Raw genomic sequence first — 15,114 nt, 5'->3', positions numbered from 1 at the left:
GGGTCCTCAATCTAGTATTTGCAATTTAGATTATTATACACTAACAAAATTATCTTACAAAAAATCACTAATTCTCTAGGGACATATTTTGTGTCACGAAAAAGCCGTTGAATTTTGATTATTCACCCTAGTTTAGTAAATTCTATCATTTTGCAACAACAAAAAAAAATCATTCACTCATAGATTGCTTTAAAAAAGAGAAGAATCCTTAAAAGATATGTGGATTTTAACGATATGATTATAGTCATGAATATTTCTTATGTAATTACTTAAGAGATAAGTGTGAGATGTGTCACATCACTTAAGAAAATGTGTGAGCTTCTCTAAATTGAAGTATTGTAGGAAGGAAAATACTTTCCTCCTCATAAGGTAAATAGGAGCCCCTACATTCTTACTAATAGAAGTGTGACAAGCGTGTGTGCATAAGTTTTACTTTTTGTGTTTTTTATAAATTATTTTTTTATATGTGTCAAACTGTGATTTATATGAAGAAGAAGTACCAAATATGCATTTAGAAAAAGGATATGTGTCAGCCTATGTTTTCATAAATTTAAGAAAACTTTCCTTTAAAAGGATATGCATTTAGAAAAAGTTAACTTTAAAGTTTCTTATGATGTCTCTTGAGGCAAGCCTAAGGAAGCTTTTGGTGCCAAATATGGACAAAAAGAAAGCGAGAGATGGTGCACTTACCTACAATCCAAACATAAATTAATTAGGAAATTGAAATGGCAGCACTCATCCTCAATCCTTTTTATTCTACTTGCACATTTTGCTAATATATATACATATATTTAGTGAACACTTATTTTCAAAATATTTAGTAAGAAAGAGTGTAAGAGAAGTTTTAAACTAAAATTTATTTGTTCAACGGGCTTAAAATATAATTGGTACATGTAATTTTTGCGAATGATTGTGCGTACTAAAAGTGTGCCTTAAGCTTTATACATATTAGATCATAAGGGTTTCTTGTTACACAAACTTTGGTGACTATGACACCAAATATACACGCAAGTGTTTTTTTTCTTAAATCAACACCATCACCGCAACCGTCACTATTACCATTTACCTATGCAGATTGATACATCCAGATGTTAAAAATTAAAAAGTCTACATTTATTTTATTTTTCATGTATTTCAAATTTTAAGGTGAGTTTTATGGAAAAATTTGAAATTAACATAAAATGAATTATCTTATCCATATATTAAACCTTATGTGAGTCATAATAGGTTGTTCATAAAAAAAACTATTCTAAAGTACATTACTATATTCCTTTCCAAGATAAAACAGAGTATACATACCTAGGTTCAACTTTTATAAAAGGAGGACATTTTGGAGGTGAAGTCATATATTTTGTCTTTTTTAATATCGCTTGGAATGGCAAAGGACCCACTAGTATAGTGGTTTGGAGCAAATGCGGCCCCTTAAGGAAAGGTATTGGGTTCGAGCCTTAACATTTGTGTATTTGTGTGTGAGTTTGACGATACTATTGCCCTCTCAATAAGAAAGATCCTAAAACAAATATCACTTGAAATTTTTTATTTTTTTAATTTAAGCTGTCTCTATCTCCTTGTCTCTTCTCAGTGGGGGCAGGGATTAGGGAGTGTTTGATGTCAAAAATTACTTGAGCAATCTTATGCAACTTGCAACTCTTTTGTGTGGGAGAGGGGGGGGGGGGGGTCTTTTTCAACTCAAAGTGTTTTCAACTTCTCAACATAATTGCAAAAAAAAAAAAAAAAGGGGGGGAAAGAAGAGAGAGAGAGAGAAAAAAAGTGGGTTGCCGCGCACATAGGTTGTTGTCATGTAGTACGACCACCATGGCATAACCTTCTCATTACCAGGAGAACCAGTTCACACGTACCTTTTGCTTCTATACGAAGTATCTATCTATAGACTAGGGAAAACAATTTATTGCCAAAATATCACCACCTGCACTATGATTTTTGGTATAAAGACAGAGAAAGTCTTGGTTGAGAAAGCCTTATATATATATATATATATATATATATATATATATATATAAAGGCAAAAGGCCTAAACATTCAAAATACTAAAAAATGTTATTGGTTAATGAAATTTTAACAAATGAGACTATTTATTAAACGAGGATAATAAAGTAAATTAATCATTTCTTATATTTAAAAAAATTCAAAATAAAAAAAAAAACTAAAAAAGAACGTGGGTTCTATTTTTACGACACTTATCTAGACCTATTTTATCTTTGGAAATATTTGTGCTCACCACTTTAGATCGGGGTGTATACTTATTACCCTTCTTAATACTTGACATGTATATATTGGCATAACCATGGTTAACTTTTTGCTTTGATTTATATAACAATGGTTATACTTATGGACAAGTGTTAAGTGTTGAGAAAGGTGGTGAGCATACATATCTTTGGTTAAAATGGTGAGCAAAAATGCTCCTTTTATCTTTTACAATTCTAATACAAAAAAACCAATTGGTACATGGGTGGGGCTAGTCTTAATAATAGTATGGATAGATGCATATGTGAAATACTATTTGTTAGTCATGACAGTGTGCCAGTAAGTCCTCTTACATCAGATTGGAACAACATTCTTGTAAATTAATGGCACTCGTACCACTTTTAGGATTGGTTTGGGACTACTTATTTAGGAAGCGTTTTTGCTTATAAGCGCTTTTATTATAAATATGTTGAAATTTTCATAAGAAATCCAAGTGTTTCATGGAAAAACGCCTCTATGACCCAAAAGCACATCTAGAAATTTATACCAAACGATGCCAGCAGTGTTTCTAGTTGTCAAAAAGTACTCCTAAACATGCTGTTAATTGTGAGATAAATAGAAGTAGTAAGACAGTAACCAAAAATGATCTCACAACTATTGTTGTGAGATAATTGTATACCTAGTTTAGGCCAGTTGTCCAGAGTTATGAGTCGACACTCTTACACTTAAGTTTGAATTTATTCTCCTCTAGAAATTATCACATAATTTTTTTTTGGGTAGAACTATGGGTAAAAGCCCAAAAGAGGAGCACAAGAAATTAGCCCAATGGGTTATTACAAACTCACACGTCCATCCACCCAAAAAAAATCTAGCCCGATTATTAATGTGTAGAATCCATATAAATTAATAAAAATAAAAATAAAAATTGTATGGTCCGTTATCCTGGTGTAAAACTCAGAGCTTTACTCGTTGTCAGTGGGCAAGAACCCAAAAATGCAGAGAGCTTCCATTCTCTGTTCTTCAAACCCAATTCCCAGTTTCCCCCCAACCTCTCATAGACTCGTTGCTCCGCTTCAAAGTCGACGTGCTGAATCAGTTTCCTCACCCCTCCGATTGCCCTTGACTCGTCTGCACAATCACCGCTTTGCCCTCCCTCCTCTGCACAGCACTGGTAACTTACCTGTACTTTAATTATCAAGTGGACTTTTTGTTTCACTTTGAACTCCATGTTGATGATGGGTTTTGTTTATCTCACTCTTTTGTTCACTGGGTCTGCTTAATTTTTGTTTTCAGTGGCTCAGAGAAGCTAAAAAAATGAGCTGAGTTTAGTAAGTTTGAGTCTAAGTTCATAAATTAAGTTGAACCACCAGTAATTATAGTGTTAGATTTTTTTTCACAAACACATGTATTTTGTGCACGTGATAAGCTGGTGAAGTTGCTTGTTTAGACACTTAATTTGGCCTCTTAAGGATTGTGTTTAAGTCTTTGATGTTGTGTGAGAGTTTACTGGTTTAAGATATCTGCATGATTTTAATTATGTAACAAGCTTCTATAGTTTCTTGTTTAGGCACTTAATTTAGCCTCGTAAGAATTGTGTTTAAGTCTTTGATCAAGTGTGAGAGTTTACTGGTTTTAGACACATGCATAATTTTCATGGACCATGGGTAAATTTTCTGAGGGGCTTTGTTTCATGCGGTAGGGTTGTTCTATTGTTTTAACTTACTTCTTGTTCATAGATTTGTTCTTTGGTGTAATTTGCTTCGTGCTTATGCAAGTTGCATAATCTTTCCATGTTTGAGTCTGCGTGTTTTTGTTCCTTTTCTTTGTTCCCTCCAGCAATTATATAATTGTAAAAATTGTTATGTATGTGACAGAATATTCCATGCAATGTTTATGAAAATGTCATTTGGTGGATTTGGTCTTTCTGGATACACATGTGGAATTCCCTTTGATAATTTTGAAATCCTTTTTTCTAGTCAATTGTAAAATAGATTTATTTGATTGTCTGTTTTGCCACTTCAGTCACTGAAGAGATTGTTGAGACTGCTGAGACGGAATCAGGATTCACTAAAGTTGGGTATATTTCCAATGTCCACGGGCTTCAAGGGGAGATTCGTGTGAAATCCAGCACTGACTTTCCTGAATTGCGGTTTTCCAAGGTAAAAATTAAAATGGATTTGGAATGTCATTCTTTGAGGGTGTTTGTCGTTGAATATTATCATTTGTTTTATGGCAAATTGATGTTCTTTTTATTAGCCTGGAAAAAGATGGCTGAGACAACAAATTTCCGGCAGAGAAACAGTTCAAGAAGTTGAGCTGGTGGAGGGAAGAGGACACCCTGGCCAGAAGAGTTGGATACTTAGATTGAGAGGAATTGAAACAGTGGATGAGGTGAGCTTATTGAGAGCTAGCTTTTTTGTTTTATTTTATTTATTTTTCTGTTGTTCATGTGTTAGTTCACTTTTTTTTTTTTTTTGGTTAGTTCTGTTTATGCATAAAATTTGTGGTGATAACCTAATTGGGCCTACATTCTCCTTGTTCCATTTATGCAGAAAAGATATTGGGGAGCCTAATTTGGGTTCAAAATATATATTGCTATTAGTATGTCGGCTAATAGAGTTTCATGATTAAACTTGCGTAGGCATATATCTTTGTCATTGAGAACATTGAAAGCTTTTTTGTGTTAGTGTGTCAATAACCATGGATAATTCGTTCAGGCTAGGCAGCTTATTGGTTCAACTTTACTTGTGAGGGAAGAAGATAGGCCGCAGTTGGAAGAAGGTGAACTCTATACTCGTGATCTTGTCGGGATGAGAGTTATTCTTAAGGTTTGTGTTGATAATGTTTGTATTTTTAAAGATATGGCTTTGTGCATGACCATATGTGCAGGATCCTTACATCTAATTTCATTTGTATCCCTGAGATCCACTAGATAAATATTGGTATCATAATATCATTTCATACTGAAATTCTTCCTTTGATAAGATAATTTGTTTATTAACTATATTTTATTTAATGCGCACACACATTTAAAGTTCATTATCAACTTTTGCTTGAAAATGCATTGTCTGACTTTTATCACTAGCGTTTATTTATCCTTGTCGGTTTACTTTCTCTTACTTTGGGAGAAGTTTATCTTGATCTTTTCTCATCATTTGTAGGAACTCAACCTAGATTTTTAACGCCATAAGTTATGTTGCTCACTTTCAGGAAACTGGTGAACCTGTGGGAAATGTTGTTAATGTTTTCAACAGTGGAGCTAGTGATCTTCTACAGGTCATGCTTGATACAACTCTAGATATCCTTGATTCAACTGGAAAGCCAAGGCCAACAGGAACAAGATTATCTGGTCACCTTGTGTGGATACCGTTTGTCAAAGAAATTGTTCCAAATGTTGATGTGCAAAGAAACGAAATGCTCATTACACCTCCAAAGGGACTCCTTGAACTAAATTTACGCTTCGATGAGAGGTCCAAGAAAGAAAGGCGCCAGCTTGTGAGGCACACTCTCTTGTTCTACACTAAAGAATCTTAGTTATTTGTTATTACTTGGCAAAATCTAATATCTCATGCATTATAGTATTAGATTGTACTTGTATGTAGTATTATTATGTCCTCTCATAGGCTGTTTACAGTAGGGAATTCCTGGCTTGCTTTGGGCTGAATTATAGGTGAATTTTGTGATCTTATGGAGATCGGTCCTAAGCCATATCATCTATGAGATTTGTAATTAGATTATTTCAGCCTTTTCTTCCCACTAGCTATCCAAATTAAAGATGTGGAGACGGCAAGTGTTTTTTTGTTAGATTAGGTTTTTTTTTTGTTGGACAAATTTTATTGAATATATGTGAATATACAATTTGTACATAAGTAAATGATTACATTTCTTATCACTGGATTGCTATGAGGAGATCAGGTGGGTGAACAAAAGGCAGAAAGGGAGTTACATTCACGTCATATTTGGTAGACAAGTGATCATTGAGAGCTTATTGAGGCTAAAGTTATAATATAACACTTAAGGCATTGCACATAACCTTTAGCAAAGCTTTCTAGTGCAGGTTACTGTAGTTCATTGTAGAGGTAAATTAACATCCCATCGTTCCCTTATAATTACCATGCTATTTTTTTCCTTTAGTTATTCATCTTTTGATACTTTTCAGGAATGGAAAGAGAGAAAAAAGATGCAAAAGCGCCTCATAGCAGCAAAGAAGAAACTGTGTGAAATGGAGCAAAAACATGTATTTGATGGGTTAAGATTTGGAGAGAAAGCACAGCGGAGCTTACTTGCTGATCAGATTGTTGGTGTAAATTCAAAATTGCTTCAACAGGCTCTGGAAAATGTTGAGATACTCTCTAAAAGGTGAATTTAATTTGATTTGTTTACACTTTAGTTTCTTGTTCATCTGATTCATGAAGGAGAAGCATGAGAGATGTCTGCTCTACTGCCAGATGGATTTGCATTGATGATTTAACCTTTGTTTGGCATCTTAATTCAGATGGAATGTAACTGAGATGGTCAGTGCCCTTAAAGCCAAAGAAAAAACTAGCACTCTGGAAATATCAGAGGAATGTCTCGTTTCTTCTGCAAGTAAATATAAGCTGGGTACACATTTTCATTTGCAAGAGAAAGGAGTAGATCTCATATCTAAAGGGAAAGCTGCCATTGCTTTGGTTGTAAATGACAGTGGGAATCTGCAAGAACCACAACTGGCCTGTAACCCTGATCATGAAAATTCCGATAGCACTGAGAAATCAGTATCTCCCTTTCTTCAGACATTACTTTGTGATGACCAGAGATTTATAAAGGTGATACTTATTCTAGATTTTTCATTTGAGGTGCTTTTTTCCCATCGTCTTTAAAGATAATCTATACTTTTTCATTTGCTCCCTTCCATTGTAAAGCTTGGAATAAATTTTTGATGACTTCAGGTTCTGGCTGGAGATTTAGTGTTATGTGCATATCAAGATTTTGTTGTTTCAGTTCTCCACTTCAATTTAAACTATATTCTTAATATAGACTTTTTTTCTCAAGTAAATTTGAGTGGGGAAAACAGTGTCAAACAAATGCCATATATGTAGAGATTTTCTTTTTCTTGTGAAGATACATGCTGGAATGTGTGCATATTTGAGTTGTCAGTTTCCTTGAGTGTATTCATGATCTCATTTCATTCTAGAAACTTCACTGAGTACTTTATAGTTCTCCACTAGATTCATGTTTGTACTTGTAAGAAAAACTGGCATAAAAATGGTCAACATTATTTCTTCCCTTTTCTTTGCGGGGTGGCAGGGGATACCCTTGTTTGGATAATGATTTCACAGAAAAATCTATTGAACATTCCTTGTTGCAGATGGAAGATCGGGCGTCAGTGCCTTTGGTTCTGGTTTGCTCGGCCCAGGAAATTCAACCTTTAAGGATGCATTTCTCAGAAAACGATTACTTTGGCTTCGTCCCCGAAAAGGTTTGTAGTTACAGCATCACATGAAGAATCTTTATAGTTTTGATTGGCACAGCATGGTAGTATTATTAATCACATTAATTGTCAAAACATTGTAATAATGGTTACAATTCAGTACTCCATGGAAACAGTAATGCCCACTGCACGGGCATCAATGCTCAAATGAATTCAACATAAACTTTTCCTTTGAATGTTCAGCTATTAAAAATTCTATTAAATCTTGTTTTATACTGATAGTACAGGGTATGACGTTCTGATCAAAATTCGGGTTTGGTTCTTACGTTCTATTTGATTCTCTCCACAGGTTTGGTTCTTAGAGGAAGAGAAACTTCCAGTTGTCAGCAAAGCGGTTGAAGCAGAGAAGAAGCATAAGATTTTGATGAAATCACCTTGGGAAATACTTCAATCACCTGTTGGATCCGGAGGAATTTTCAGTTTGCTTTCATCAAACAATATTCCAGAGAGTCTTGGTGAAATGGGTGTGGAGTATATTGAGGTTAGAAAAACTCGTTATATAGATTATATTTGAGCGGGCTCTCAAGTTAATACATATGAATGCTGTTACGGCTTGCATTGTCGATCATCACTGAAGCATATCTTCTTCTCTCACTCGATTGATTGCCTCTGCTTTTTCTTTCAGGTATGCAGCACAAATCCAGGATACGCCGGTGCGAACCCACTACTACTTGGGTTTGTTAATTCGTGGAAATCTGATGTTGGGATCCAAATCTTTAAAGGCAGAAAGGACTTTGATGAAGGTTTTGACATTATATTCTCAACAAGCTTTATGAAGAAGCTGACTAAACAGATCAATAAACTCCAGTTCTACGCTACTCCGAAGCAAAATTTACATGTTGAGCTGGTGGACAAAGAGTGGGTGGATGTTACTCCCATCTCTCCCAACTCCTATGAGTTGGGTTGTACGATTTACAGCTCTTTAAAGGCCTCATCTTTTGATAAGCTTTGTATAATGGAGGTTACAGAGTAAACCTGCAACCAGCTGAATCTACGTTTTTCATTTTTATCTAACCCAAAAGAGGGAAACGAAAAAGTACATGTCTTTGCAATATATATGGATAAAAATACGTTGTATTAGATGACTCTATTGAAAAAATAGTAATCTCTTCATCATAACGTTGACATTGCTAGCAAACAAAGAAGAAGTAATGAAGGTACTCCAGGAAAGGTTTTGAATTCGAGTTCTAGCATCCGTGTAATGTGTGTGAGTTTAGTATTATTATCGTCCTTCTCAATAGAAAAAGTCTTCAAAAAAGGAAAAAAAGAACAAGTAACAACAACAACAATGGTATACTTATAAGTTGCGCGTAAATCTAAAAAATCTTTAAACTATAAACGGAAATAAATGGTGCAAAAATCTTACATTTTTCTCCTGATAATAATCATACATGACGATTAGATCACACTATCTACTCTTATTTTAGATTTCCATGCCGAGTAGAAAGTGAATAATGGAAAAAGGGGTGTCCAAAGAAAAAACTAGTTTCAGTGAGTAAAATGAAGGGCATTCTTGGAAATATATGATCCAATTGGGTGTCCGAAGAAGGGGAAATAAGGGTGCCCGGAGAGAAATTGATTACTCCTCCACGACAGTTGGCTATGTGTAGTTTGCAAGTCCAAAATGGAAATTAATCAGTGGGCCCCTTCAAGCCCAGCTATTCTTTCTTTTGGTGGGAAGCCCAGCTCTTTTAACCGGGGTTTTGTTAAGCTAGTAACCAAACAGACCCCATTCTAGACTACCCCAAATGACAAAACCCTAGTACCCGAAATCTCGCACTTTTGCTATAAATGCAGAGGCGCCAGTAGAAACTGGAGCTCGGCGGCTCAGCAAAAACCCTAAACTTCACTGTGAGCATATCTCTCTTTCTCTCCGCCTCTCTAGCCTAGGGTTTCAGATCTGTTCTATTCGTTTTAATTATTTCGATTGGTTTTAGCTAATGCAGTTCAATCTTCTTTCTTGGTTAAAAATTATTGCAGGAGGTAAGTGAAAATGGCGGTGCCGCTGCTGAATAAGGCTATCGTGAAGAAGAGGGTCAAGCAGTTCAAAAGGCCCCAAAGCGACCGCAAGGTCTCCGTCAAGGTATAAAACCTTCACATTTATCAGCTTCCAGTTCTACAAACTTCGTGTTCATTTTCCTGCCTTTTTTTTTTTGCTTTCATTTTGTTTTCTGTTCGTGTTGAGTTATGTGGTGAAAATGATGATACTGTTGTCGCCCCAGTCTTACTTGCATCAACAGATGCAAGATGGTGATGGACGTATTCATATCTGATTCCATTGCAATATATCTGTCGTGAATTTGTTTGTTGTGTTTTTTTTTAGTGTAAAAGCAATTTTTATTTGGCAATTTCACTTTTTTTAAAACTTGGTTTTGATGGATATGAGGATAACTTCTATGCCCTGTCTTACTTGCATCTTAAGATGCAATAGGGTGAATTAGTGATCGACTATCTGATCTGGTGTAGCAATGAAAGTTTTGATTTTGCCACTCTGAAAGTTTTGATCCCAGTCTTGTTTTCTCTCTATCCTGAACGTTTATTGTTCTCCATGTTAAAACAAAAGGTTTTTATTGTTTGGGGATATGCAACAAGAAGTGATGATTTGTACCCATCTATTCTGCTTTTGAATGATGAATATTTACATGCACTACCATCTGATCTATGTTGCACACCCCATTTTCTATTACTACTTTAATAGTTCCTTTTGTTTTCTTATGATTATTGTCTCTACTTTTGTTTCTTGTTTTAAGAGTAATCCTGCAATCTATGATGTAAAATATTTAACGTTTATGACATCTTGTGATTATTAAGTTAAAATCACCATCTTTCGACTGAGATTGCAGTTTGTACAGTTGTGATTGCCCTTCCTTTTTGTCTGTTGTATGTGTGAATATGCATGAGCGTTGTTTTTTTTTTTTGGTGTCATTGCCCATGGTATCTGATGTCCAGATTTATATTTGTGGCTGGACATTTCGTTAAACAGGGCATACATAAAAGCTTTACAGGTCTTGCGACACAGTTAGCTTCGTTACTCATCAGCTTTCTGTTACTATAACCCTGCAAACATCCACTTTGTCCTACGAAGTTTATTAGTCGGTCCTTTTCATTTCCTTGGTTGTAATTGCTTTGAGTAATTTTGTTTCATCTTGTGTTTCTTTGACAGACCAATTGGAGGAGACCAAAGGGTATTGATTCTCGTGTAAGAAGAAAGTTCAAGGGATGCACTTTGATGCCCAACATTGGTTATGGCTCTGACAAGAAGACTCGCCATTATCTTCCGAATCATTTCAAGAAGTTTGTTGTGCACAACGCGAAGGAACTTGAGCTGTTGATGATGCACAACAGGTAAACTGAGCCCGGTTCTTTTTTTTCCCTTATGGTCTGAGTTAGTGTTTCACATCTCATGTCTAATTTTGTATTCTTTTTGCCATCTTATCTTAATCAGGACCTACTGCGCGGAGATTGCACACAATGTGTCGACGAGGAAGAGGAAAGAAATTGTTGAGAGAGCAGCCCAGCTTGATGTTGTTGTTACCAACAAGCTGGCCAGGCTACGCAGCCAGGAGGATGAATGAGCTCGGCTCTGAGCTATGTTTTTGAAGTGAGCGTTATTTTTTAGGTTTATAATGAGTTGTAACCAACATTTCAATACTGAGATCGGATTTTTTCTCTTGATTGTCAACAGTTAGCAAATGAACAAGCTGTTACATTTTTGTTCTAATATCATTTTGTGCTCATTGAAGATCGGAAATTCAACCTTTACTATTTATTGAAGAAAACAAAGGTTGCCCTAGCAATTTTGAAATTTTGTGGCCTACTTTTATTCAGTAGTACATGAAAATTTTGTGTATAATATGTGAATTTTGTATGTATTTTTGTTCAATAATATATAAAAATTATGTGTATAATACATGAATTTTCTCGGGGAAATGCCACGCCTTGACCCAGAAGATCCTTATGCAGGAACCATTATGTAAATAGTTTCAGGGAGTTAAACTCCCGCTAAAACGGAATTATTTAAAGAGGACTCAGAAACTTCTGAATATTGTATGTTTGTTTTTTAAATAACTGGGTATGGAAAATGGAAGTTTTATTGGAATAAATTGAATTGGAAAATGCTGTAATAAAAGAGTATAGCCGCTCGGTTATACTATTTATTTAAAAAAGGCCCCCAGTATAGCCGAGCGGCTATACACTTATATTTACAAAGTATAGCCGCGCGGCTATACTAATTTAGCACAGAAAAGGGAGCTAGCTGAGTATAGCCGCGCGGCCATACTATTAATTTTATAAAAAAAACCCAGTATCGCCGTACGGCCGTACTCTTTAAATATATTATATTTAAAGGTATAGCCGGGCGGCTGTACTTCAGGACTCCTAGCCGGCTTTTAAATTACGAGTATAGCCGGCTATACTATTAATTTGAAAAAATAAAAACACACCCGTATAGCCGGTCGGCTATACGCGTTGAATATACAGTATATCCGTATGCTACACGATCAATTTAAAAAACATAAAAATACCCCAGTATAGCCTCCCGGCTATACGATTCACAGCTGTTGAACTTAATTTACGAGTTCGCCTTCGAGAAGTTGCACGAAGGTACAGTCCCGATACATAATCTGAGATAATGGAAGCGCAGCGGAGCAGAGGATAGAGTGGCGGCCATTGGGGAGCGACATCGCTTGGCGGGAAAACTTGATTTGGTGGGACATGCGTCATATGGTTTTGGGGTGAGTGTGAGACAAACATGGACGGTCTAATCGTGACTAGTTTTCCCATTCTTCACTTCATTTTCACCCTCTTTGGACCTGATGCCAGATTTTCAAGTCGTAAATTAAGCATAAAGCATTGATCGAGGGGTTTAAATATGTACGAATATTTTAAAAATATAACAGCAGGCAGTACTTTTTTTTTTGTAAGGTTACGGGTATAGCCGTGCGGCTACACTATTAATTAAAAAAAAAAACCCAACATCGCGGCACGGCTCTACGCCTTAAATATATTCAAAATAAAGTCAGGCGGCTATACTATTTATTTTTAAAACGAATGTACATGTTAAAGGTAGTTGAATGCTAGAACATATTATGAGTTGTAAACTCAAATGTCCTAAATTCAAATCCTCGTACTTGAAAAAAGAAACTAAACTAACTGAAACTGTTTGATTAATGAGGAATGATGTGGAACTTGAAACAGATACAGACAGAAGTACCAGCGAGTGAATATTGGAGCAGTGAAAAATTGGGCTCGGCAGATCTTGCATGTACTTGCCTAGCTGCACAAACTTGATCCACCTGTGATTCACAGAGACCTTAAGTGTGACAACATCTTTGTTAATGGCCATCTTGGGCAAGTCAAGATTGGTGATTTGGGTTTGGCAGCTGTTCTTCGTGGTTCCCATCATGCTCACTGTGTCATAGGCAATGATCTCCAACTCTCTCTCTCTCTTTCTGTCTCTGAAAGTTAAGTGAATCTGATCTTCCTAATTTTCAATTTTAATATGCTTCTTTTTTTCATCAGGTACACCGGAATTTATGGCACCCGAATTATACGAGGAGGAATATAATGAGCTAGTAGACATATACGCCTTTGGCATGTGTGTGCTGGAAATGCTCACTTCAGAATATCCATATAGCGAGTGCTCAAATCCTGCCCAAATTTACAAGAAAGTGACTTCAGCAAGTTTGGTGGTCACTTCAATATGTGACACTTCATTTTTGGTAATTTACCATGTCTAATTAATGTGACTTCTTTTGTTTGCAGGGGAAGCTACCAAACGCGTTCTACAAGATTGAAGATTTGGAGGCGCAACGATTTGTAGGGAAGTGTTTGGAAAATGCCTCAAAGATGTTGCCAGCACATGAGCTCTTGCTTGACCCTTTTCTAGCCTCCGATGATAGAGAGCTGCTGTCCACCCCAAGAATCCCATTTCAAAACTTGATGCCTAATGATGATTCAGCAGTGGTGGAGGAGGAGGAGGAGGAGGAGGAGGAAGAGGAAGAGGAAGAGGAAGAGGAAGAGGAAGAGGAGCTACCTTTGGACTTGGGGGTTGATTTGAAAAGAAGCACAAACATGATCATTACTGGGAAAATGAATCCAGAGGATGATACAATTTTTCTCCAAGTTCGGATTTCGGACCAGGATGGTACTCCCTCTCTCAACCCTTTTGCACATATGACTAATTGATCATGCAGATTGAGGAGATCCTTACAAATTCATAATCCATACTTTATGGTCTAAATTGTTATTTGCACATTGTTGATGATGGTGGTTTCTTAACAGGGCAAAATGCTAGGAACATATACTTTCCCTTTGACATTGTGAACGACACTGCAATTGCTGTAGCAACGGAGATGGTGAAAGAGTTAGAAATCAGTGACTGGGAACCTTCGGAGATCGCAGAGATGATAGAAAAAGAGATATCTTCTTTAATTCCAGGTCATAAGAAATGGGGCACACCCCAGGATTATCATCCTCATCAGCACAGCTTTAAATACGAAGATGAAGATGATGATCATGATCATGGTCACCATCCTTTCTACTATTTCCCCTCCTATTCTTCCTCCCAAAACTCTCTCCATGCTTTCAGCTCTCACTGTAAGACCCAATTCCATTGTGGGGAGAACATTTCTAATGACCAAGATTGGCTTCAAGGTATGTTCATTAAAAGGACTTCCTTGAACTAGTCTTTGCTTGTCTTTGACTGCATTTGGTCTGATATTTTGTCAATGCAGGTGATCTGTTTATCAATGATGATGCAAGTTCTCAGAGCTCCTTCAGCTCCTGCAACTACTCCAACATAAACTACTTCTCTGGCACTGAAGATGACCACCATGACTTAATCTCTTGCTTTGGAAAGAGCCACAAATCTAGATTTTGTCCTTCAGAAAGCAGGGCTGCAAATTGCTACAAACACTGTAATTCGCAGCTGCATCATCAGAGACCTCATGAATTAAATCATCCTCTTTGTCATCATCAAAGGAAACTACCCAGGATTCAATCGCTTATCGACGTGCGAAGCCAATTGTTGCACCGGTCACTGGTGGAGGAGATCAACAAGAGGCGGTTGTTTAAGACTGTTGGGGCTGTGGAGAACATTGGTGTGTGTAAGTAATGCTTGTATAAATGTTGAGCCTTAAGAAAAATTTTAAGGTTCATAGTGAGAATATGCAGACTATGATTGTTATGAGCCTGCAACATTAATGCCGCAGAGTAAACTTCTATTTTGTGTAAATATTGTGCTCCTAATCATATGATAGCCTGCCCAGCAACTCATATTGAACATCTCACCTTATGTTGCAGTCAGCACCATATGGACGTGAAATCTCATCTTGTAGAATAAGTTGAGGAAAGTGTTGTTTGAAAAGTGAAGCATAATTTAGTTTTGTTGGTTTTGCAAGGCATTGCAAACGTGTCTGAGTTCCCACATTGGAACAATA

General features: G+C 36.4%; 2 protein-coding genes and 1 pseudogene across 2 annotated transcripts; all 3 read left to right on the top strand.

The window, feature by feature from the left end:
* On the top strand, positions 3,004-8,857 carry LOC18780710. The gene is made up of 10 exons (XM_007211958.2): positions 3,004-3,376; positions 4,228-4,364; positions 4,462-4,596; positions 4,923-5,033; positions 5,416-5,700; positions 6,365-6,564; positions 6,701-7,010; positions 7,553-7,663; positions 7,965-8,156; positions 8,301-8,857. The coding sequence occupies exons 1-10, from the start codon at positions 3,199-3,201 to the stop codon at positions 8,646-8,648; spliced, it is 2,007 nt and encodes a 668-aa protein (XP_007212020.2). The 5' UTR covers positions 3,004-3,198; the 3' UTR covers positions 8,649-8,857.
* LOC18779374 (60S ribosomal protein L32-1) lies at positions 9,410-11,472 on the top strand. Its single transcript, XM_007213916.2, has 4 exons — positions 9,410-9,526; positions 9,656-9,758; positions 10,839-11,020; positions 11,121-11,472. The coding sequence occupies exons 2-4, from the start codon at positions 9,669-9,671 to the stop codon at positions 11,248-11,250; spliced, it is 402 nt and encodes a 133-aa protein (XP_007213978.1). The 5' UTR covers positions 9,410-9,526; positions 9,656-9,668; the 3' UTR covers positions 11,251-11,472.
* On the top strand, positions 11,605-14,909 carry LOC18781333 (annotated as a pseudogene).

Source organism: Prunus persica, chromosome G4 (assembly GCF_000346465.2).
Source record: "Prunus persica cultivar Lovell chromosome G4, Prunus_persica_NCBIv2, whole genome shotgun sequence".
Lineage (NCBI taxonomy): Eukaryota > Viridiplantae > Streptophyta > Magnoliopsida > Rosales > Rosaceae > Prunus > Prunus persica.
The sequence above is the reverse complement of the archived record's forward strand: the minus strand, read 5'-3'. Positions and strand labels throughout refer to the sequence as shown.